The sequence below is a fragment of the Phyllobates terribilis genome, unplaced genomic scaffold, assembly GCF_046119375.1.
Source record: "Phyllobates terribilis strain yellow unplaced genomic scaffold, ASM4611937v1 Scaffold_7__3_contigs__length_470593459, whole genome shotgun sequence".
NCBI lineage: Eukaryota > Metazoa > Chordata > Amphibia > Anura > Dendrobatidae > Phyllobates > Phyllobates terribilis.
The window spans coordinates 150,062,870-150,089,549 of record NW_027362767.1 but is presented as its reverse complement, the minus strand read 5'-3'; the positions used below and the strand labels follow the sequence as shown (position 1 = coordinate 150,089,549).

The 26,680-nt window shown below is 40.6% G+C and overlaps 1 protein-coding gene across 1 annotated transcript; it reads left to right on the top strand.

Annotated features, from left to right (window-relative positions):
• Positions 1 to 16,495: 16,495 nt before the first annotated feature.
• LOC141152982 (olfactory receptor 5V1-like) lies at positions 16,496 to 17,434 on the top strand. The gene has a single exon (XM_073637643.1). It carries the CDS (start codon positions 16,496 to 16,498, stop codon positions 17,432 to 17,434), a length of 939 nt encoding a protein of 312 aa, XP_073493744.1.
• The last annotated feature ends 9,246 nt before the right edge of the window (positions 17,435 to 26,680 follow it).

Genomic DNA, 26,680 nt, shown 5'->3' with positions numbered 1-26,680 from the left:
TAGATGCAGAAAAAAATATATTCAGTTTACAACCTGATGGAGGTCAGTATAGATGGACTAATACAACAAGTCCCACACACAGCTAGAAGCCCAATATTTTTTCAGAGCTAGATGCAGAAAAAAATTATATTCAATTTGCAACCTGATGGAGGTCAGTATAGATGGAGTAATAGAACAAGTCCCACACACAGCTAGAAGCCCAAATATTTTTTCAGAGGTAGATGCAGATAAAAATTATTTTTAATTTGCAACCTGATGGAGGTCAGTATAGATGGACTAATAGAGAAAGTCCCACACACTGCTAGAAGGCCAAATATTTTTTCAGAGCTAGATGCAGAAAAAAATTATATTCAGTTTGCAACCTGATGGAGGTCTGTATAGATGGATTAATAGAACAAGTCCCACACACAGCTAGAAGCCCAATATTTTTTCAGAGGTAGATGCAGAAAAAAATATATTCAGTTTGCAACCTGATGGAGGTCAGTATAGATGGACTAATACAACAATTCCCACACACAGCTAGAAGCCCAATATTTTTTCAGAGCTAGATGCAGAAAAAAATTATATTCAATTTGCAACCTGATGGAGGTCAGTATAGATGGAGTAATAGAACAAGTCCCACACACTGCTAGAAGCCCAAATATTTTTTCAGAGCTAGATGCAGATAAAAATTATTTTTAATTTGCAACCTGATGGAGGTCAGTATAGATGGACTAATAGAGAAAGTCCCACACACTGCTAGAAGGCCAAATATTTTTTCAGAGGTAGATGCAGAAAAAAATTATATTCAGTTTGCAACCTGATGGAGGTCTGTATAGATGGATTAATAGAACAAGTCCCACACACAGCTAGAAGCCCAATATTTTTTCAGAGGTAGATGCAGAAAAAAATATATTTAGTTTGCAACCTGATGGAGGTCAGTATAGATGGACTAATACAACAAGTCCCACACACAGCTAGAAGCCCAAATATTTTTTCAGAGTTAGATGCAGAAAAAAAAATATTCAGTTTGCAACCTGATGGAGGTCAGTATAGATGGACTAATAGAGAAAGTCCCACACACTGCTAGAAGGCCAATTATTTTTTCAGAGCTAGATGCAGACAAAAAATTATTTTGAATTTGCAACCTGATGGAGGTCAGTATAGATGGACTAATAGAACAAGTCCCACACACTGCTAGAAGGCCAAATATTTTTTCAGAGCTAGATGCAGAAAAAAATTATATTCAGTTTGCAACCTGATGGAGGTCAGTATAGATGGACTAATAGAGAAAGTCCCACACACTGCTAGAAGGCCAAATATTTTTTCAGAGCTAGATGCAGAAAAAAATTATATTCAGTTTGCAACATGATGGAGGTCAGTATAGATGGACTAATAGAGAAAGTCCCACACACTGCTAGAAGGCCAAATATTTTTTCAGAGCTAGATGCAGAAAAAAATTATATTCAGTTTGCAACCTGATGGAGGTCTGTATAGATGGATTAATAGAACAAGTCCCACGCACAGCTAGAAGCCCAATATTTTTTCAGAGGTAGATGCAGAAAAAAATATATTCAGTTTGCAACCTGATGAAGGTCAGTATAGATGGATTAATAGAGAAAGTCCCACACACTGCTAGAAGGCCAAATATTTTTTCAGAGCTAGATGCAGAAAAAAATTATATTCAGTTTGCAACCTAATGGAGTTCTGTATAGATGGATTAATAGAACAAGTCCCACACACTGCTAGAAGCCCAATATTTTTTCAGAGGTAGATGCAGAAAAAAATATATTCAGTTTGCAACCTGATGGAGGTCAGTATAGATGGACTAATACAACAAGTCCCACACACAGCTAGAAGCCCAATATTTTTTCAGAGCTAGATGCAGAAAAAAATTATATTCAATTTGCAACCTGATGGAGGTCAGTATAGATGGAGTAATAGAACAAGTCCCACACACAGCTAGAAGCCCAAATATTTTTTCAGAGGTAGATGCAGAAAAAAATTATATTCAGTTTGCAACCTGATGGAGGTCTGTATAGATGGATTAATAGAACAAGTCCCACACAGAGCTACAAGCCCAATATTTTTTCAGAGGTAGATGCAGAAAAAAATATATTCAGTTTGCAACCTGATGGAGGTCAGTATAGATGGACTAATACAACAAGTCCCACACACAGCTAGAAGCCCAATATTTTTTCAGAGCTAGATGCAGAAAAAAATTATATTCAATTTGCAACCTGATGGAGGTCAGTATAGATGGAGTAATAGAACAAGTCCCACACACAGCTAGAAGCCCAAATATTTTTTCAGAGCTAGATGCAGAAAAAAATGTTTTTTTAATTTGCAACCTGATGGAGGTCAGTATAGATGGACTAATAGAGAAAGTCCCACACACTGCTAGAAGGCCAAATATTTTTTCAGAGGTAGATGCAGAAAAAAATTATATTCAGTTTGCAACCTGATGGAGGTCTGTATAGATGGATTAATAGAACAAGTCCCACACACAGCTAGAAGCCCAATATTTTTTCAGAGGTAGATGCAGAAAAAAATATATTCAGTTTACAACCTGATGGAGGTCAGTATAGATGGACTAATACAACAAGTCCCACACACAGCTAGAAGCCCAATATTTTTTCAGAGCTAGATGCAGAAAAAAATTATATTCAATTTGCAACCTGATGGAGGTCAGTATAGATGGAGTAATAGAACAAGTCCCACACACAGCTAGAAGCCCAAATATTTTTTCAGAGCTAGATGCAGATAAAAATTATTTTTAATTTGCAACCTGATGGAGGTCAGTATAGATGGACTAATAGAGAAAGTCCCACACACTGCTAGAAGGCCAAATATTTTTTCAGAGGTAGATGCAGAAAAAAATTATATTCAGTTTGCAACCTGATGGAGGTCTGTATAGATGGATTAATAGAACAAGTCCCACACACAGCTAGAAGCCCAATATTTTTTCAGAGGTAGATGCAGAAAAAAATATATTCAGTTTGCAACCTGATGGAGGTCAGTATAGATGGACTAATACAACAAGTCCCACACACAGCTAGAAGCCCAAATATTTTTTCAGAGTTAGATGCAGAAAAAAAAATATTCAGTTTGCAACCTGATGGAGGTCAGTATAGATGGACTAATAGAGAAAGTCCCACACACTGCTAGAAGGCCAATTATTTTTTCAGAGCTAGATGGAGACAAAAAATTATGTTGAATTTGCAACCTGATGGAGGTCAGTATAGATCGACTAATAGAACAAGTCCCACACACTGCTAGAAGGCCAAATATTTTTTCAGAGCTAGATGCAGAAAAAAATTATATTCAGTTTGCAACCTGATGAAGGTCAGTATAGATGGACTAATAGAGAAAGTCCCACACACTGCTAGAAGGCCAAATATTTTTTCAGAGCTAGATGCAGAAAAAAATTATATTCAGTTTGCAACCTGATGGAGGTCAGTATAGATGGACTAATAGAGAAAGTCCCACACACTGCTAGAAGGCCAAATATTTTTTCAGAGCTAGATGCAGAAAAAAATTATATTCAGTTTGCAACCTGATGGAGGTCTGTATAGATGGATTAATAGAACAAGTCCCACACACAGCTAGAAGCCCAATATTTTTTCAGAGGTAGATGCAGAAAAAAATATATTCAGTTTGCAACCTGATGGAGGTCAGTATAGATGGATTAATAGAGAAAGTCCCACACACTGCTAGAAGGCCAAATAGTTTTTCAGAGCTAGATGCAGAAAAAAATTATATTCAGTTTGCAACCTGATGGAGGTCAGTATAGATGGATTAATAGAACAAGTCCCACACACTGCTAGAAGCCCAATATTTTTTCAGAGGTAGATGCAGAAAAAAATATATTCAGTTTGCAACCTGATGGAGGTCAGTATAGATGGACTAATACAACAAGTCCCACACACAGCTAGAAGCCCAATATTTTTTCAGAGCTAGATGCAGAAAAAAATTATATTCAATTTGCAACCTGATGGAGGTCAGTATAGATGGAGTAATAGAACAAGTCCCACACACAGCTAGAAGCCCAAATATTTTTTCAGAGGTAGATGCAGAAAAAAATTATATTCAGTTTGCAACCTGATGGAGGTCTGTATAGATGGATTAATAGAACAAGTCCCACACACAGCTACAAGCCCAATATTTTTTCAGAGGTAGATGCAGAAAAAAATATATTCAGTTTGCAACCTGATGGAGGTCAGTATAGATGGACTAATAGAGAAAGTCCCACACACTGCTAGAAGGCCAAATATTTTTTCAGAGCTAGATGCAGAAAAAAATTATATTCAATTTGCAACCTGATGGAGGTCAGTATAGATGGACTAATAGAACAAGTCCCACACACAGCTAGAAGCCCAATATTTTTTCAGAGGTAGATGCAGAAAAAAATATATTCAGTTTGCAACCTGATGGAGGTCTGTATAGATGGATTAATAGAACAAGTCCCACACACAGCTAGAAGCCCAATATTTTTTCAGAGGTAGATGCAGAAAAAAATATATTCAGTTTGCAACCTGATGGAGGTCAGTATAGATGGACTAATACAACAAGTCCCACACACAGCTAGAAGCCCAATATTTTTTCAGAGCTAGATGCAGAAAAAAATTATATTCAATTTGCAACCTGATGGAGGTCAGTATAGATGGAGTAATAGAACAAGTCCCACACACAGCTAGAAGCCCAAATATTTTTTCAGAGCTAGATGCAGAAAAAAAATTTTTTTTAATTTGCAACCTGATGGAGGTCAGTATAGATGGACTAATAGAGAAAGTCCCACACACTGCTAGAAGGCCAAATATTTTTTCTGAGGTAGATGCAGAAAAAAATTATATTCAGTTTGTAACCTGATGGAGGTCTGTATAGATGGATTAATAGAACAAGTCCCACACACAGCTAGAAGCCCAATATTTTTTCAGAGGTAGATGCAGAAAAAAATATATTCAGTTTACAACCTGATGGAGGTCAGTATAGATGGACTAATACAACAAGTCCCACACACAGCTAGAAGCCCAATATTTTTTCAGAGCTAGATGCAGTAAAAAATTATATTCAATTTGCAACCTGATGGAGGTCAGTATAGATGGAGTAATAGAACAAGTCCCACACACAGCTAGAAGCCCAAATATTTTTTCAGAGGTAGATGCAGATAAAAATTATTTTTAATTTGCAACCTGATGGAGGTCAGTATAGATGGACTAATAGAGAAAGTCCCACACACTGCTAGAAGGCCAAATATTTTTTCAGAGCTAGATGCAGAAAAAAATTATATTCAGTTTGCAACCTGATGGAGGTCTGTATAGATGGATTAATAGAACAAGTCCCACACACAGCTAGAAGCCCAATATTTTTTCAGAGGTAGATGCAGAAAAAAATATATTCAGTTTGCAACCTGATGGAGGTCTGTATAGATGGATTAATAGAACAAGTCCCACACACTGCTAGAAGCCCAATATTTTTTCAGAGGTAGATGCAGAAAAAAATATATTCAGTTTGCAACCTGATGGAGGTCAGTATAGATGGACTAATACAACAAGTCCCACACACAGCTAGAAGCCCAAATATTTTTTCAGAGTTAGATGCAGAAAAAAAAATATTCAGTTTGCAACCTGATGGAGGTCAGTATAGATGGACTAATAGAGAAAGTCCCACACACTGCTAGAAGGCCAATTATTTTTTCAGAGCTAGATGCAGACAAAAAATTATTTTGAATTTGCAACCTGATGGAGGTCAGTATAGATGGACTAATAGAACAAGTCCCACACACTGCTAGAAGGCCAAATATTTTTTCAGAGCTAGATGCAGAAAAAAATTATATTCAGTTTGCAACCTGATGGAGGTCAGTATAGATGGACTAATAGAGAAAGTCCCACACACTGCTAGAAGGCCAAATATTTTTTCAGAGCTAGATGCAGAAAAAAATTATATTCAGTTTGCAACCTGATGGAGGTCAGTATAGATGGACTAATAGAGAAAGTCCCACACACTGCTAGAAGGCCAAATATTTTTTCAGAGCTAGATGCAGAAAAAAATTATATTCAGTTTGCAACCTGATGGAGGTCTGTATAGATGGATTAATAGAACAAGTCCCACGCACAGCTAGAAGCCAAATATTTTTTCAGAGGTAGATGCAGAAAAAAATATATTCAGTTTGCAACCTGATGGAGGTCAGTATAGATGGATTAATAGAGAAAGTCCCACACACTGCTAGAAGGCCAAATATTTTTTCAGAGCTAGATGCAGAAAAAAATTATATTCAGTTTGCAACCTAATGGAGTTCTGTATAGATGGATTAATAGAACAAGTCCCACACACTGCTAGAAGCCCAATATTTTTTCAGAGGTAGATGCAGAAAAAAATATATTCAGTTTGCAACCTGATGGAGGTCAGTATAGATGGACTAATACAACAAGTCCCACACACAGCTAGAAGCCCAATATTTTTTCAGAGCTAGATGCAGAAAAAAATTATATTCAATTTGCAACCTGATGGAGGTCAGTATAGATGGAGTAATAGAACAAGTCCCACACACAGCTAGAAGCCCAAATATTTTTTCAGAGGTAGATGCAGAAAAAAATTATATTCAGTTTGCAACCTGATGGAGGTCTGTATAGATGGATTAATAGAACAAGTCCCACACACAGCTACAAGCCCAATATTTTTTCAGAGGTAGATGCAGAAAAAAATATATTCAGTTTGCAACCTGATGGAGGTCAGTATAGATGGACTAATACAACAAGTCCCACACACAGCTAGAAGCCCAATATTTTTTCAGAGCTAGATGCAGAAAAAAATTATATTCAATTTGCAACCTGATGGAGGTCAGTATAGATGGAGTAATAGAACAAGTCCCACACACAGCTAGAAGCCCAAATATTTTTTCAGAGCTAGATGCAGAAAAAAATGTTTTTTTAATTTGCAACCTGATGGAGGTCAGTATAGATGGACTAATAGAGAAAGTCCCACACACTGCTAGAAGGCCAAATATTTTTTCAGAGGTAGATGCAGAAAAAAATTATATTCAGTTTGCAACCTGATGGAGGTCTGTATAGATGGATTAATAGAACAAGTCCCACACACAGCTAGAAGCCCAATATTTTTTCAGAGGTAGATGCAGAAAAAAATATATTCAGTTTACAACCTGATGGAGGTCAGTATAGATGGACTAATACAACAAGTCCCACACACAGCTAGAAGCCCAATATTTTTTCAGAGCTAGATGCAGAAAAAAATTATATTCAATTTGCAACCTGATGGAGGTCAGTATAGATGGAGTAATAGAACAAGTCCCACACACAGCTAGAAGCCCAAATATTTTTTCAGAGCTAGATGCAGATAAAAATTATTTTTAATTTGCAACCTGATGGAGGTCAGTATAGATGGACTAATAGAGAAAGTCCCACACACTGCTAGAAGGCCAAATATTTTTTCAGAGGTAGATGCAGAAAAAAATTATATTCAGTTTGCAACCTGATGGAGGTCTGTATAGATGGATTAATAGAACAAGTCCCACACACAGCTAGAAGCCCAATATTTTTTCAGAGGTAGATGCAGAAAAAAATATATTCAGTTTGCAACCTGATGGAGGTCAGTATAGATGGACTAATACAACAAGTCCCACACACAGCTAGAAGCCCAAATATTTTTTCAGAGTTAGATGCAGAAAAAAAAATATTCAGTTTGCAACCTGATGGAGGTCAGTATAGATGGACTAATAGAGAAAGTCCCACACACTGCTAGAAGGCCAATTATTTTTTCAGAGCTAGATGGAGACAAAAAATTATTTTGAATTTGCAACCTGATGGAGGTCAGTATAGATCGACTAATAGAACAAGTCCCACACACTGCTAGAAGGCCAAATATTTTTTCAGAGCTAGATGCAGAAAAAAATTATATTCAGTTTGCAACCTGATGGAGGTCAGTATAGATGGACTAATAGAGAAAGTCCCACACACTGCTAGAAGGCCAAATATTTTTTCAGAGCTAGATGCAGAAAAAAATTATATTCAGTTTGCAACCTGATGGAGGTCAGTATAGATGGACTAATAGAGAAAGTCCCACACACTGCTAGAAGGCCAAATATTTTTTCAGAGCTAGATGCAGAAAAAAATTATATTCAGTTTGCAACCTGATGGAGGTCTGTATAGATGGATTAATAGAACAAGTCCCACACACAGCTAGAAGCCCAATATTTTTTCAGAGGTAGATGCAGAAAAAAATATATTCAGTTTGCAACCTGATGGAGGTCAGTATAGATGGATTAATAGAGAAAGTCCCACACACTGCTAGAAGGCCAAATAGTTTTTCAGAGCTAGATGCAGAAAAAAATTATATTCAGTTTGCAACCTAATGGAGTTCTGTATAGATGGATTAATAGAACAAGTCCCACACACTGCTAGAAGCCCAATATTTTTTCAGAGGTAGATGCAGAAAAAAATATATTCAGTTTGCAACCTGATGGAGGTCAGTATAGATGGACTAATACAACAAGTCCCACACACAGCTAGAAGCCCAATATTTTTTCAGAGCTAGATGCAGAAAAAAATTATATTCAATTTGCAACCTGATGGAGGTCAGTATAGATGGAGTAATAGAACAAGTCCCACACACAGCTAGAAGCCCAAATATTTTTTCAGAGGTAGATGCAGAAAAAAATTATATTCAGTTTGCAACCTGATGGAGGTCTGTATAGATGGATTAATAGAACAAGTCCCACACACAGCTACAAGCCCAATATTTTTTCAGAGGTAGATGCAGAAAAAAATTATATTCAGTTTGCAACCTGATGGAGGTCAGTATAGATGGACTAATAGAGAAAGTCCCACACACTGCTAGAAGGCCAAATATTTTTTCAGAGCTAGATGCAGAAAAAAATTATATTCAATTTGCAACCTGATGGAGGTCAGTATAGATGGACTAATAGAACAAGTCCCACACACAGCTAGAAGCCCAATATTTTTTCAGAGGTAGATGCAGAAAAAAATATATTCAGTTTGCAACCTGATGGAGGTCTGTATAGATGGATTAATAGAACAAGTCCCACACACAGCTAGAAGCCCAATATTTTTTCAGAGCTAGATGCAGAAAAAAATTTTTTTTTAATTTGCAACCTGATGGAGGTCAGTATAGATGGACTAATAGAGAAAGTCCCACACACTGCTAGAAGGCCAAATATTTTTTCAGAGGTAGATGCAGAAAAAAATTATATTTAGTTTGCAACCTGATGGAGGTCTGTATAGATGGATTAATAGAACAAGTCCCACACACAGCTAGAAGCCCAATATTTTTTCAGAGGTAGATGCAGAAAAAAATATATTCAGTTTACAACCTGATGGAGGTCAGTATAGATGGACTAATACAACAAGTCCCACACACAGCTAGAAGCCCAATATTTTTTCAGAGCTAGATGCAGAAAAAAATTATATTCAATTTGCAACCTGATGGAGGTCAGTATAGATGGAGTAATAGAACAAGTCCCACACACAGCTAGAAGCCCAAATATTTTTTCAGAGGTAGATGCAGATAAAAATTATTTTTAATTTGCAACCTGATGGAGGTCAGTATAGATGGACTAATAGAGAAAGTCCCACACACTGCTAGAAGGCCAAATATTTTTTCAGAGCTAGATGCAGAAAAAATTATATTCAGTTTGCAACCTGATGGAGGTCTGTATAGATGGATTAATAGAACAAGTCCCACACACAGCTAGAAGCCCAATATTTTTTCAGAGGTAGATGCAGAAAAAAATATATTCAGTTTGCAACCTGATGGAGGTCAGTATAGATGGACTAATACAACAAGTCCCACACACAGCTAGAAGCCCAATATTTTTTCAGAGCTAGATGCAGAAAAAAATTATATTCAATTTGCAACCTGATGGAGGTCAGTATAGATGGAGTAATAGAACAAGTCCCACACACAGCTAGAAGCCCAAATATTTTTTCAGAGCTAGATGCAGATAAAAATTATTTTTAATTTGCAACCTGATGGAGGTCAGTATAGATGGAATAATAGAGAAAGTCCCACACACTGCTAGAAGGCCAAATATTTTTTCAGAGGTAGATGCAGAAAAAAATTATATTCAGTTTGCAACCTGATGGAGGTCTGTATAGATGGATTAATAGAACAAGTCCCACACACAGCTAGAAGCCCAATATTTTTTCAGAGGTAGATGCAGAAAAAAATATATTCAGTTTGCAACCTGATAGAGGTCAGTATAGATGGAGTAATAGAACAAGTCCCACACACAGCTAGAAGCCCAATATTTTTTCAGAGGTAGATGCAGAAAAAAATATATTCAGTTTGCAACCTGATGGAGGTCAGTATAGATGGACTAATACAACAAGTCCCACACACAGCTAGAAGCCCAATATTTTTTCAGAGCTAGATGCAGAAAAAAATTATATTCAATTTGCAACCTGATGGAGGTCAGTATAGATGGAGTAATAGAACAAGTCCCACACACAGCTAGAAGCCCAAATATTTTTTCAGAGGTAGATGCAGAAAAAAAAATATTCAGTTTTCAACCTGATGGAGGTCAGTATAGATGGACTAATAGAGAAAGTCCCACACACTGCTAGAAGGCCAAATATTTTTTCAGAGCTAGATGCAGACAAAAAATTATTTTGAATTTGCAACCTGATGGAGGTCAGTATAGATGGACTAATAGAACAAGTCCCACACACTGCTAGAAGGCCAAATATTTTTTCAGAGCTAGATGCAAAAAAAATTATATTCAGTTTGCAACCTCATGGAGGTCAGTATAGATGGACTAATAGAGAAAGTCCCACACACTGCTAGAAGGCCAAATATTTTTTCAAAGCTAGATGCAGAAAAAAATTATATTCAGTTTGCAACCTGATGGAGGTCAGTATAGATGGACTAATAGAGAAAGTCCCACACACTGCTAGAAGGCCAAATATTTTTTCAGAGCTAGATGCAGAAAAAAATTATATTCAGTTTGCAACCTGATGGAGGTCAGTATAGATGGACTAATACAACAAGTCCCACACACAGCTAGAAGCCCAATATTTTTTCAGAGCTAGATGCAGAAAAAAATTGTATTCAATTTGCAACCTGATGGAGGTCAGTATAGATGGAGTAATAGAACAAGTCCCACACACAGCTAGAAGCCCAAATATTTTTTCAGAGGTAGATGCAGAAAAAAATTATATTCAGTTTGCAACCTGATGGAGGTCTGTATAGATGGATTAATAGAACAAGTCCCACACACAGCTACAAGCCCAATATTGTTTCAGAGGTAGATGCCGGAAAAAATATATTCAGTTTGCAACCTGATGGAGGTCTGTATAGATGGACTAATAGAGAAAGTCCCACACACTGCTAGAAGGCCAAATATTTTTTCAGAGCTAGATGCAGAAAAAAATTATATTCAATTTGCAACCTGATGGAGGTCAGTATAGATGGACTAATAGAATGATGCTATGCCCAAAAGATTTTACTTCACTAGGTGCAGTAAAATAATTGGTATTCTATACACAGGTGGTATATCTTGCAACACAGATAGGCTACTCCACTGACTAACACACTTTGCAATAGGCCAAAAAGGATTAGCTTTGCTAGATTCAGCCAAATGCTGTGAAAAAAACTTGCACAGCACTGGCACAGACCTGCCTGGCAAAAACTGATAGGAACTGATGTAACCTAGTCCTGAAAAGGACTGCAATTACAATTAGTCTTTACTCCCACAATCTATCTATTTAAGAGCACAGACCTGCCTTATAAAAGTCGTAGGAAATGCTGTAACCTAGTCCTTAAAAGGACTGCAATCACAACTATTCCCTACTCCCAAGCTATCTGTAGATTTGTGCGAAAATTGGCTTGAAATTAACAAGGTATAGTGCACACAGCAACAGCGGTGCCGTCTAACACGCAGCTGCAGCAGTGAGAAAATGGTGGCGACGGGGAAAATGGCTTGGTCTTATAGGGCAAGGACTTGTGACATACACTGCCAATGACACATGCCCTTGCTTGTGTGAAAAAAAGCACTTCGCTCCGTGTGTGCGCTGCTGATAGGCTGACAGATTGCACCTCCCCACTGTAAATGCGGGAAAGAGAAAAAAAAATGGAGATCTTCATTATTCCTGCAGAGATCCATCCCCTGCCCCTCCCCCCACCCCGCTGTACACTCAAACTGCGTATTAACATTAATTTTCATCATTACTGAGAAAAAATCCAGTTATGATTTTGGTGCACGAACAGTTATCGAACATAACCTCGAACAGCCGAATTTTTCTCAAATCGTTCGTGTTCGCCGAACGGCTCGAACACCGCCCAAAACAGCTCGAATTTGAGATTGGCGAACAGTTCGAGTAGAACAACGCTCATCTCTACTCAAGGGGGCCGAATAATATTGCACGCCCCACTTTTCAGTTTTTAATTTTTAAAAAAAAGTTTAAAATATCCAATAAATTTCATTCCACTTCACGATTGTGCCCCACTTGTTGCTGATTCTTCCCAAAGAAAATAGAATTTTATATCTTTATGTTTGAAGCCAGAAATGTGGCAAAAGGTAGAAAAGTTCAAGGGGGCCAAATCCTTTCACAAGGCACGGTATTTGAATATTGTAGGACTTTTTTTATTACACTTACCGTCCTTCTCTATAATTCCTTTCCTTCGTTGCCTAGTGCGCATGCGTGCCACTGTCTCTCCGGACCTTTCGCCCGCTGATGCAGGGCGCGCCAGCGTGTGCATCGCTGCTTAGCAGCGGTGGCACTCTTGCGTTCCACTGTCGGTGGGCGGAAGTGTCCCACAGGATGTGACGTGTGGTGACACATGCGCCGACAGGGGCTTACGCTGCCACCACATTCCGGAAGAAATCCCACATACCGGGCTGGATATGAGACCGGATGACATTTCCTTATATAAGGCAATGTCTACTCACCCTAAAACATGCCCCCCCTATGAAGCGAGGGCGATACGAGCGTAGGGGCGCGAGGACACGGGCATCTACTATATAATCGGCTTTTCCTGTCTGTCTGTCCGGCCAGGAAATCCTGCGTCGCTGATTAGTCTGGCCGCGGCCAATCAGCGACGTGAAATTTCAGAACAAGATGGCAGCCGTTAGCGGCTCATCTGCCGCGCAGTCATCTCCCAGCTGCTCGTAGCAGAAGTACCCCGACCCGCGGCCTAGGCGGCGCCGCTCCCCGGTCCTCCATTCACACTTGCCGTAGGGAGATAAGCGTCCCTAGCCGCTGATCTCCCGATGGTAGCCACATGGAGGTCAGCGGCAATGCAGCTGGGAGATGACCGGCGATCCTGCCAGGAGCTGCTGTAGATAGAACAGACAGCGCTGGAGCAGAGGTAAGGAAAGAAGGTGAGTATTAGTGTTTATTTTTTTAACTGTGCTGTGGGGATGGGGGAATGAGGAGATCATACAAAACCAGGATGAGGGGGCCATACAAGCCAGGATGAGGAGGCCATGCAAGCCAGGATGAGGGGGCCGTACAAGCCAAGATAAGGGGGCCATACAAACCAGGATTAGGGGAATGACGGAGCCTTACAAACCACAATTAGGGGATAAGGGTGCCATACATACCAGGATATGGAAATTTAACAGTAGCTACTGCATTTCCCACCCTAGGCTTATACTCAAGTCAATAAATTTTCCCAGTTTTTTGTTGCAAAATTAGGGGTCTTGGCTTATACTCGGGTCACCGCGCACAGGCAGCATGTGACCCCCGGCTGCAGCCGGCTCTTGCTTCCGCTTATGTCACGACTATTTGCGGCTGCAGCCAAGGGGTCTCCCCTTTTGCGTTCCACGGTGAGTGATGGGCTGTGGGCGGGGTTATCCCCCATCCCGTCACACCCGACATCCACCACACGCGCATTCATTGACAGAGCGCGCGGTGGATGCTGGGTGTGACACGATTGGGGATAACTCCACCCACAGCCCGTCATTCACCGTGGTACGTGGAACAGGAGACCCCTGGCTGCAGCCGCAAATAGTCGTGATGTAAGCGGAAGCAGGAGCCGGATGCAGCCGGGGGAATTACGTGCTGGCTGTGAGTGGTCAGCGATGTTGTCACAAGCAGTATTGACAACATGACGTAATTACAAAATTCATTAGGGGCCCCGGGGGGGATACATTGGGGGGTTAATTTAAAGTAGTGCACAACCCATTTAAACACTGCTTCGTTGATTAGTCACGCCCGGTCTGCCGCATACATATTCTAGAATACCCATGCGTTAGAATCGGGCCACCATCTAGCTACTCCTATATTCCTACAAGTAAGTACGGACGACTATCTATTAATAGGCGGTAATGCTACTACTGCTGATCAGAGGCTGTGTTGTCCATGTTCGGGGTTCGTGCTCGAACAGTAGGTGTTCGGTATGGATCTCAAACTTTACTGTTCAGGTTCGCCCATCACTACTGCTAACTTGCACATTTCCTAAAAGACAGAGTGGAGTCGAAGGGAAGGAATTCGTTACACTTTTGTTTTCTACGTTTGGTCTACTGCTTGTGCTTGTTGGTGTCATGGTCACAGGTGGCACACGTGGTTCGTAGACTCACTGTGAGATGGGGCCAGGCTTGCCTATAGAGGGGCGTAGCTAAGCGGCTACCTGGTGTTCACTGGAGCTCCTGATGGTGGAGTCAGGCTTGAGCTGCAAGGTAGCCACCAGGTACCAATCCTAGGCAGTCACCGGTACCGCAACTGCCGACCCCAGGGATCAGGTTCGCTAGATGGGGACACGGGAGCGGAGTCACTGACAGGAAGGATATGGAGACTGATAGACAGTTCAGAAAACGTGGGATTCAAGAATAGATTTCCATCTCTGGAAACGGTTCAGGTACCGCCGGAGCCATTCCAGGGTCACATATACACTACACAAGACTACAGGAACGATACATATAAGGGAATAACTATAATAGACTGAGAGCGAGGACCTGGCAACATACAGTTGCACACACACTACCACAAAGTAACTATAGGGGCCTCCCATCTATTGGCGCGCACTCGCACTAGGCGCATCGCTGGAAGCCTGTGCTGTGTGCACAGGAGAAGGAGGCAGAGGAACACAAGGACGTTGTCGCAGCCGCGTAGGTAAGTATGTCGCCATCCACGCATAGAGGGAGAAGGGGAACCATGCAGAGGGGCCAGCAATGGATTTTACATCTGACTTGTTTCTTCTTAGATTTCTGCTTGCCAGGCCACTGAAAATGTTGTTAACACTGAAGCAAACGCAGTGTTACACGTGATAGGCTTATATTCACTATTTCAACAGCTCAAAAATGTAATTTAAGTCATTTGAAAATAAAATACTTTTTTTTATATTTAGTATAAGTTTTGAGAATTCTTTCAAAATTACTTTGATGGTAAAAAAAAAAAATGTAAATACCTTGAGAGCATGACTTCTACAGGGAAATCTATTACATTTACCTCCTCTGTTGAAGCATTTGCACAAGGGACTTATATAGCCTGATAACACAACACATATATGTGTAAAGCAATATAATTTGCTCTTTGATAGGATCGGTCATTCTAGAAGGTTCACCATCATTTGACAATACGAGTAAAAGATTAAAAAGCTAAGGATAACTATTTGGATACTTACACAATTGTTTTAACCAAATGAAGGTAATATCTTCTAGTTTTGCCAAATACGTGTCCTCCATAAGGTAGGTTTTTATATTAAAAAAATAGTTGAAATCACAAAAGGTCAACAGATACTTTAGCTCAGCAGCTCAGGGTCCAGGGAAGTCATCTGAAAATAAAAGTTAAAAATTTAATTTACTGAATGTATTATACAATGATTTTCGATGATGTTTTGCTGTGTATCTGCTCTTGAATTGCACTCAATGGCTTCTTTCCTTGGTCTTATTGTTTCCACTCCTTGAAGTCGCTGCTCCAAGATTGGAAAATGGGAAGTATACAAAAGTTTTTACTTTTCAAAGTGTTATCATTGGATGTTCTAAAATGAATGAAAGAAACACAAGTAAAAGCAACAGCATTTTTTAAAAATATTACATACATTTTTATTTCATTTTTGTGAAGTTTTTATTAATTTTATTATGTACATTAAATTTTTTTCCTGACACAGTCTATGGGAAAAAATGCCAGCAAAAATGTCAAATGCTGACAATTTTTTATTTAAAAAAGAAATGTCACTAACCCCAAACAAGCCACATTTTTGTATGTTGTTCATTTTCTATTTAAATATAGACTTTAATGTAATGTAATATCTTAGTTTTTGGCCAAAAAAATAATGGCAAGAAAAATGCAATGAAAAGTGTCATGTTTTTCTGCGAAGTTCTGAGTATTAAACCACACATATAGAGAATTAAAAGATAGAGGGATAAGAGAAGATGAGAGAGGTGTTTAACATGTTGTAGCCTTAAAATGGAGACATATCAGATCCAGGGCCAGACAGTCCCACCGGATGACCAAGCAATCTCCCAGACTGTGCATAAAGTTTAACTATCTGTATCTCTAAATATGTATTTTTTCCATTATTGTCCAGGAACCAAAAAGTAATGGAAGGTACAAACCAAACATCTCCAGGAAGTTTCATCCTCCTCGGTCTGTCTAATGTCCTGCATTTCCAGATCATCTGCTTTGTCATATTCTTGGTGATGTATATTATGACATTGGCAGGGAATGTTCTACTGGTCATCGTGGTGAGGATCAATTCCAAACTGCAGACACCAATGTACTTTTTCCTTAGCAATCTCTCGATAATTGACATCTGCTTCTCCTCCACCATAGTCCCCAAAATTCTCATAAACACCATTTCTGAGGACAGAAGTATTTCTATATTGGGATGTGCATTTCAAATGTATTTCCATTTGGCATTGGGAGCCACAGAGTGCATACTACTTGCCATCATGGCTTATGATAGATTTGTAGCCATTTGTAAGCCCTTGCACTATACCAACATAATGAGCAAGATATTGTGCTCCTGTTTAGCTGCTGGATCATGGAGTTTTTGCTTCATGAACTCAGCCATTCATGTGGTCCTTACCTTCCATCTACCCTACTGTAGATCACATCATATCAACCACTTCTTCTGTGAGATGCCTCCATTTTTTCAATTGTCTTGCAAGGACACTTGGTTCAATGAATTAGCAATGTACATCTCAGCCGTGATCATAGCCTCGTCTTCTTTCGTCTTGACCCTAATTTCATATGTCCACATCATCTATACGATACTGAAGATCCGTTCTTCACAAGGGAGGCAAAAAGCTTTCTCAACGTGTGCCTCACACCTTACTGTAGTGTCGCTATATTATGGGACCATTATGTTCATGTATATGAGACCTCGTTCCATGCACTCTCCTGAGACGGACAAGACTGTGTCCATTCTCTACACAGCGGTGACTCCAATGTTGAATCCCATCATCTACAGTATGAGGAACAAGGATGTTAAGAGCACTATTAAAATAAAGCTGATTAGACAGTCAGTAAACCACTAAATGGCTTCTGGTTATTTTTTTTTTCAACAGTATCAGTATTTCTATTTTTACTTATGGAAAAATCATCATAAAAGCAACCAAAAATAACAGAAGATCAATGCTTTTGAACATATAAGTAGGTTACGACATTTACAGAAACTGATAATGAACAGGACCCATCAGTAGACTATGGACCACTACATCATTAGGGAGTTACTATTTAGCTTTCCTACTATGCTTATAACAAAACCAGGCATATTAGAATTAAGTAATTAAAAATGTTATAATTTACCAAAGATGAATCTGGGACTCTTCTCCAGTGGCATTATTGGAGGCGCATTGCATAGACGAAGTTGAGGATGCAGAGATAAGTGCCCTTAGTTCCGCCTGATGTTGCTGGAAGGAAGTCCTGGACTCATCTCAGGTAACTCATAAGCTCTTCTACTACCTAATGCCAAAATACTAAAATCACCAAAGGGTAATTCTGCTTTTTTTTCCAATTCTGCAGAGAAAAGAAAAGCAGAAAATAATTTTGACAATTGTGTGAATAACCATATTAAATTGAAATTGAAGATGGGAGCCTCAACGTATCCACAGCATGTAGAAAGTGGCCCAGATGCCCTCATGTTAAAATATAAAAGGGGAGTAGTGTTGAGCCACCCCCGTTGTGTTCGGGTTCGGTTCGGTTTGTCGAACACCGGCATGTTCGTCGAACGGTTCGTCGAACACCGTCAAACACCGTGGAACACCGTCAAACACCGTTAAAACCAATGGCAGGGATTGTCTGCCACTCACTGTAATGCCACAGTCATGGTGGTTGTGGCATTACAGTGGTTGCCCAAATCGATGGGAACAGTGCTCACAGTGAAACATGAAAAGCCGGCAATTCAGCAGCAGCATACACCGGTACCCGACAATTTAGAACCGAAAGAATAGAGCATCACACATAGATTAGATAGATAGAAACATGTCAGTCACATATATAATAAGTACAGTGATAGTGTTGATTACTGTACTTGTCATTAAGTGTTAAAATAAAGGATTTATTAAAAAAAAAATTGACGTGTGGTTCCCTGTAATTTTAGTCTCTAGCGGAGGTTAAGCAGACGGCTGGGGCAGATGTTTGAAGCCTGGGAAGGGGGTAATACCCACAGAGCTGCCCAGGCTACTAATATCAGCCCCCAGCTGAATACCTAGCCTTTACTAGCTATTAAAATGGGGGACCCCCCAAAAAAATGACGTGGGGTCCCCCCTATTTTAATAGCTAGCAAAGGCTAGGCAGACAGCTGGGGGCTGATATTAATAACCCAGGAAGGGTGTCATGAATATTAGCCCACTCCCAGACTAGAAACACCAGCCGTCAGCCACCCCAAAAATGGCGCATCCATAGGATGCGCCAATTCTGGCACTTGGCCTTGCTCTTCCCACTACCCTATAGCGGTGGCAGTGGGGTAATAGGGTTGGGGTTGATGTCAGCTTTTAATGTCAGCTGACATCAAGCCCAGGTTAGTGATGGAGAGGCGTCTATAAGACACCCCCATTACTAACCCCATAGTCAAAGTTACAAAAAAATACAAACATCCAGAATAAAGTCCTTTAATTGAAATAAAGACTCATTCCTTTAATGTTCTAAATTAAACCCTACTTACCGTATCGCCCATTCCAGCTGAAGCCAATGTCTCCTGCAATAAATGTAAAATAATAAACCAACTTCATCCTTACCTTTCCATAGTTCCCAGGACAGCTTCAGCTCTGCTACATTCACATGACAATCAAGAAGGAAGGAATTGTGCGGTGTTAGTGAAGCACTAGAACAACTAGACAGGGGATTAGGTTATAACACACAAACCTTTTATTGTTTAGTACGCTCTCTAACGCCACAAAGCATTTCGATAGCAGAAGCTATCTTCCTCAGGTAGATCCAGCTTGTCATCTTTCAGAAGGCATGCTGGATGGCAGCGCTCAGCTGTGATCCAGGCTGTCATCTCAATGCCATCCCCGCATGGGAGAATTATCCTGCTCAAGCGCTGAGTGCAGGAGAATTCTCCCACGCTGTCAGTGACGTGCATGAGGTGAGCTGAGTTCATTGGACATGAACTCGGCTCATCTGGATGCGTTCACAGCCAGACACTGAGGAGCACAAGCATGCCTGCGCTTCTCAGTGTCTGCGGCATGGCAAGTTGGATGGCAGCGTTCTGCTACGATCCAGCCTGTCATGTCAATGTAGCAGAGCTGAAGCTGTCTTGGGAACCATGGAAAGGTAAGGATGAGGTTGGTTTATTATTTTACTTTTATTGCAGAAGACATTGGCTTCAGCTGGAATGGGTGATACAGTAAGTAGGGTTTAATTTAGAACATTAAAGGAATGTGTCTTTATTTCAATTAAAGGACTTTATTCTGGGTGTTTGTGTTTTTTTTAACTTTGACTATGGGGTTAGTAATGGGGGTGTCTTATAGATGCCTCTCCATTACTAACCTGGGCTTGATGTCAGCTGGCATTATAAGCTGACATCAACCCCAACCCTATTACCCCACTGCCACCGCTACAGGGCAGTGGGAAGAGCGAGGCTAAGTGCCAGAACTGGCACATCCTATGGATGCGCCATTTCTGGGGCAGCTGACGGCTGGTGTTTCTAGCCTGGGAGGGGGCCAATATTCATGGCACCCTTCCTGGGCTATCAATATCAGCCCCCAGCTGTCTGCCTAGCCTTTGCTAGCTATTAAAATAGGGGGGACCCCACGTCATTTTTTTTAATAGCTAGTAAAGGCTAGGTATTCAGCTGGGGGCTGATATTAGTAGCCTGGGAAGCTCTGTGGGTATTACCCCCTTCCCAGGCTTCAAACATCTGCCCCAGCTGTCTGCTTAACCTCTGCTAGAGACTAAAATAACAGGGAACCCCACGCCAATTTTTTTTTTAATAAATCCTTTATTTTAACACTAAATGACATGTACAGTAACCAACACTATCACTGTACTTATTATATATGTGACTGACATGTTTCTATCTATCTAATCTATGTGTGATGCTCTATTCTTTCTGTTCTAAATTGTCGGGTACCGGTGTATGCTCCTTATGAATTGCCGGTCGGCTTTTTTAAAGTGACAAAAACACTAATTTTTTTTTAATAAATCCTTCATTTTAACACTAAAAAACAAGTACAGTAACCAGCACTGTCACTGTACTTATTATATATGTGACTGACATGTTTCTATCTATCTAATCTATGTGTGATGCTCTATTCTTTCTGTTCTAAATTGTCTGGTACCGGTGTATGCTGCTGATGAATTGCCGGCCGGCTTTTTTAAAGAGACAAAAACACTATTATTTTTTTTTAATAAATCCTTTATTTTAACACTAAATAACAAGTACAGTAACCAACACTGTCACCGTGCTTATTATATTTGTGACTGACATGTTTCTATCTATCTAATCTATGTGTGATGCTCTATTCTTTCTGTTCTAAATTGTCGGGTACTGATGATGAATTGCCGGCCGGCTTTTTTAAAGAGACAGGTGCATGAAAACACTATTATATTTTTTTAATAAATCCTTTAACACTAAATCACAAGTACAGTAACCAACACTGTCACTGTACTTATTATATACAGTACAGACCAAAAGTTTGGACACACCTTCTCATTTAAAGATTATTCTGTATTTTCATGACTATGAAAATTGTACATTCACAGTGAAGGCATCAAAACTATGAATTAACACATGTGGAATTATATACTTAACAAAAAAGTGTGAAACAACTGAAAATATGTCTTATATTCTAGGTTCTTCAAAGTAGCCACCTTTTGCTTTGATGACTGCTTTGCACACTCTTGGCATTCTCTTGATGAGCTTTAAGAGGTAGTCACCGGAAATGGTCTTCCAACAATCTTGAAGGAGTTCCCAGAGATGCTTAGCACTTGTTGGCCATTTTGCCTTCACTCTGCGGTCCAGCTCACCCCAAACCATCTCGATTGGGTTCAGGTCTGGTGACTGTGGAGGCCAGGTCATCTGGCGTAGCACCCCATCACCCTCCTTCTTGGTCAAATAGCCCTTACACAGCCTGAAGGTGTGTTTGGGGTCATTGTCCTATTGAAAAATAAATGATGGTCTAACTAAACGTAAACCGGATGGAATAGCATGCCGCTGTAAGATGCTGTGGTAGCCATGCTGGTACAATATGCCTTCAATTTTGAATAAATCCCCAACAGTGCACCAGCAAAGCACCCCCACACCATCACACCTCCTCCTCCATGCTTCACGGTGGGAACCAGGCATGTAGAGTCCATCCGTTCACCTTTTCTGCGTCGCACAAAGACACGGTGGTTGGAACCAAAGATCTCAAATTTGGACTCATCAGACCAAAGCACAGAATTCCTCTGGTCTAATGTCCATTCCTTGTGTTCTTTAGCCCAAACAAGTCTCTTCTGCTTGTTGCCTGTCCTTAGCAGTGGTTTCCTAGCAGCTATTTTACCATGAAGGCATGCTGCACAAAGTCTCCTCTTAACAGTTGTTGAAGAGATGTGTCTGCTGCTAGAACTCTGTGTGGCATTGACCTGGTCTCTAATCTGAGCTGCTGTTAACCTTCGATTTCTGAGGCTGGTGACTCGGATAAACTTATCCTCAGAAGCAGAGGTGACTCTTGGTCTTCCTTTTCTGGGGCGGTCCTCATGTGAGCCAGTTTATTTGTAGCGCTTGATGGTTTTTGCAACTGCACTTGGGGATACTTTCAAAGTTTTCCCAATTTTTCGGACTTACTGACCTTCATTTCTTTAAGTAATGATGGCCACTCGTTTTTCTTTACTAAGCTGCTTTTTTCTTGCCATAATACAAATTCTAATAGTCTATTCAGTAGGACTATCAGCTGTGTATCCACCAGACTTCTGCACAACACAACTGATGGTCCCAACCCCATTTATAAGGCTAGAAATCCCACTTATTAAACCTGACAGGGCACACCTGTGAAGTGAAAACCATTTCCGGTGACTACCTCTTGAAGCTCATCAAGAGAATGCCAAGTGTTAGAACCTTGCTCTTAGGATTTTTCCTTTGCTGGTCACATGACCTTGTTGGCCTATTTAATCCTGCTCCGCCCTTCTGGCTTTGCTGGACTTCATTGTATAACTACTTTCTAGCTAGCCTGTGCTCTGTATCTAACTCTGTTAGTTTGCTTGGTCTACGGACCTCAGTGTTCTATATATTTTGTTTGTTTGTCTGTCTGCTACTATTTCTGTTAGGAGGTGTCCCATTTTCCTCCCAGTCCTTAGTACTTGTAGGGATTCCTTCCCCACATCTATAGGTCTCCGTACAGACTAGCTTAGGACTTTAGCAGGTCTGATCGCAGGATCAGGTCCCCTGTTACATCGTAGGGATAAAGCTGAGTTCTATCGTAGGGACAGATCTCCTCTCTTTCCTTAGCTCTGGTAGCAGAACATAACAGTAAGTCCAGCCTGCAAATTCTCTAAGGAAAGATTTTTCTGTTCCATCATGGTGTCGGTTCAGGATTTGGCTCATCGCCTGCAGGGACTCTCTCTGGAGGTGGCCGAGCTCCGTCAGCATGTGAGTAACTGTCCTGGAGCACATTTCTTGGAGCCTAAGGTATGTTTGCCGGATTTATTTTTTGGTGAACACCGAGAATTTTTTTCATTTAAAAATGCTTGCTTATTGTATTTTCGTTTGAGACCCAAGTCCTCTGGGGATGAATCCCAGCGCATAGGGTTCATAATGTCACTTTTGCGCAAAGAGCCTCAGGAGTGGGCCTTTTCTTTGCAACCTAGTGATACATGCTTCAGATCAGTGGATAGTTTTTTTTCTGCTTTGGGGCTATTATATGATGATCCTGACCGTGTCGCATCAGCTGAGACTGAGTTGAGACGTTTGAAACAGGGATCAGGTAATGTGGAAAAATATTGTACTCATTTCCGTCGTTGGTCTACTCAAACAGGGTGGAACGATTCTGCTCTGAAAAGTCTATTTCTTGCTGGGCTCAATGAAAGGGTTAAAGACCTGCTAATTGCTTATCCTACACCTGAAGATTTGCAACAGGCTATGCAATTAGCTATACGGGTGGATAGGAGACTGCGTGCAAGGGTTAATGAGAGCAAATCCTCTGCTATGTCAGTTTCTGGTTATGAGAATGTGTGTACTAACAGTGGTGAACCGATGGAGATTGGATCGGTGGCACCTCGCTCTCAAGAAAAAGATCGCAGATTTTCTGAAGGCTTGTGTTTCTATTGCGGAAAATCTGGTCATTTGATTAAAGGCTGTGAGCTTCGTATGAAGAAAGAAAAAAAAATGGTCAGTCATGCCCGTATTGCCTGTTTAAATTCCAAGGGTGTATTTTTAGCTGCTATCACGATTGCTCAGGAAAAATTAATGGAATTTCGGGTGTTTGTTGATTGTGGGTCTACTCTGAATGTAATTGATGGGGGATTCTTGGAAAGACTCAATTTAAAACCCGAACCTTTATCATCCCCCATTGCTGTGGTTTCTGTGGATGGTTCCCCTTTGAAGAATATTACTCTCAAGGTCTGTGAATTTCCTCTCACTATTAATGGTGTTCACCATGAGAAATTGGATTTGGTAGTTTTGAATAACTTGCCTTCTCCAGTAATATTGGGATTGCCCTGGTTAAAATTTCACAATCCTGTACTGGATTGGTCTACCAGTGAAATTAAATCCTGGAGCCATAAATGTTATGACAAGTGTTGTAACGGGCGTATTGCAGCTTTGGATAGGGGAGAATTGCCTGTTCCTATTCAGGATTTTTGGAGTTTTTTCTGAGAAGGAATCGCAGGTTTTGCCTCCCCATAGAGACTATGATTGTTCTATTGAATATGTCCCTGGAGCGACTCTTCCTAAAAGTCGTTTATTTAACCTTACTATTCCTGAGAGGAAAGCTTTGGAGGAATACATACAGACAAGTTTGGCCGCCGGTCACATTAGGCCCTCTAAGTCTCCTGTGGCGGTTGGATTTTTTTTTGTAAAAAAAAAGGACGGCGGTTTACGTCCTTGTCTGGATTTTCGTGAGATTAACAAAATTACTGTACGCAATCCTTACCCACTGCCATTGATTCCTGATCTGTTTAACCAGTTAATGGGGGCCAAGTGGTTCTCTAAAATTGACCTTAAGGGGGCATACAATCTGTTGCGCATGAAGGAGGGTGACGAATGGAAGACTGCTTTTAACACTCCTGTGGGTCATTTTGAGAATCTGGTTATGCCTTTTGGTCTTACTAATGCTCCTGCATTTTTTCAGAATCTTATTAATGACATCCTTAGACCTTTGATCGGCAAAAATGTGGTTGTGTATTTGGATGACATTTTGATTTATTCGCCGGATCTGGAGTCTCATTGGCGGAGCGTACGTGAGGTATTACAGTTGTTAATGGACAATTCGCTTTTTGCTAAGCTGGAGAAATGTGAGTTCGCTGTACAGAGAATTAGTTTTTTGGGTTACATTATCTCCAGCGAAGGTTTTGAGATGGACCCGGTTAAAGTTCAAGCTGTACAGGAATGGCCTAGGCCTATTGGTTTGAAATCGATACAGAGGTTTTTAGGTTTCGCCAATTATTACAGAAAATTCATAAAAAAATTTTCTAGTATTGTCAAACCTCTGACCGATCTCACCAGGAAAGGTGCTGATGCGGTTCAGTGGTCTTCTGAGGCCATTGAAGCTTTTGTGTATCTCAAGGAGAGGTTCACCTCTGCTCCCATCCTTATGCAGCCTGATGTGACTAAGCCGTTTTTGGTTGAGGTTGATGCTTCCTCTGTGGGGGTTGGCGCAGTATTGTCTCAGGATAACGGGGATGGATTACATCCCTGTGCCTTTTTTTCAAAAAAATTTTTGGAGACTGAACTGAATTACGATATTGGTAATCGGGAATTATTGGCTATTAAACTCGCATTTGAACACTGGCGCCACTTCTTGGAAGGTGCGGAATTTCCCGTTCAGGTTCTTACGGATCATAAAAATCGGATTTATCTTGATGCTGCCAAGCGCCTGAATGCCCGTCAGGCTAGGTGGGCACTGTTTTTCTCGCGGTTTAATTTCTCCGTTACTTACATCCCTGGTACTAAGAATGTTAAGGCGGATGCCTTGTCTCGCAGTTTTTCTCCCATAGTCGGTGCTGAGAAAGAGGAGAACATTTTACAAGAAGGTGTTGTGATAGCTGCTTTGGACTCCGTTTTGGAAGATGAGATTCTTAAAGCACAGGAGAATGCCCCATCTAACACTCCTCATGGGAGGTTGTTTGTGCCTGGGACCTTTAGGAGAGATTTGTTTGTTGAGTGTCACGAATCTCGGTTGGCAGGTCATCCCGGAATCTCTGAGACCAAGAGACTGGTGGGTCGCAGTTTTTGGTGGCCTGGATGGCAGAAGGAAGTCATTAAGTGGGTGCGTCAATGTACTATATGTGCTAGATCTAAGTCCTCACATACTCCTGCTGCGGGGTTGCTTTGTCCTTTGGAGGTTCCCAGTGCTCCTTGGACACATTTGGCTATGGACTTTATAACTGACCTTCCCCCCTCTGAGGGTTTTACTGTCATCTGGGTGGTCGTGGCCCGTTTTAGCAAGATGTGTCACTTGGTTCCCTTCGTCAAACTGCCCTGCGCTAAAACTCTCGCTAAGGCCTTTGTCAAGGAAATTGTCAGACTTCATGGCGTTCCTACTGACATTGTTTCTGATAGGGGTCCTCAGTTCGTGGCTCGTTTTTGGCGTGCCTTTTGTGACAGGTTGGGAGTTCATTTGTCGTTCTCGTCCGGATATCATCCTGAATCTAATGGCCAGACAGAAAGGAAAAACCAGGATGTTGAGCAGTTCTTGCGTTGTTTTGTGGCAGACAATCAAGAGGGGTGGTCTGAGTTTCTGCCACTTGCTGAATTTGCTCTGAACAATCATACATCTTCTTCTGCTGGTTGTTCGCCTTTTTTTTGTTGTTCTGGGAGACATCCGTAGTTTGGGTCGTTCTCCAAGTTGGGATCTGCCGTGCCTGAGGAGGAGAATTTTTCCGGTGATTTGGAGAGAGTTTGGACGGATGTGCGTGGTAATCTTCAGGAGGCCAACAGAAAATCTAAAGACTACTTTGATAGGAAACGACAGGAGGTTTTGTTCGCTGTTGGTGACATGGTTTGGTTGTCCTCTAGGAATCTGCGGTTGAGGATTCCTTCTAAGAAATTGGGTCCCAAGTTTGTAGGGCCCTTTAAGGTGCTTCAGGTTGTCAACCAATCTGCTGTTAGGTTGGAGGTTCCTACCTCCTGGAGAATTAATCCG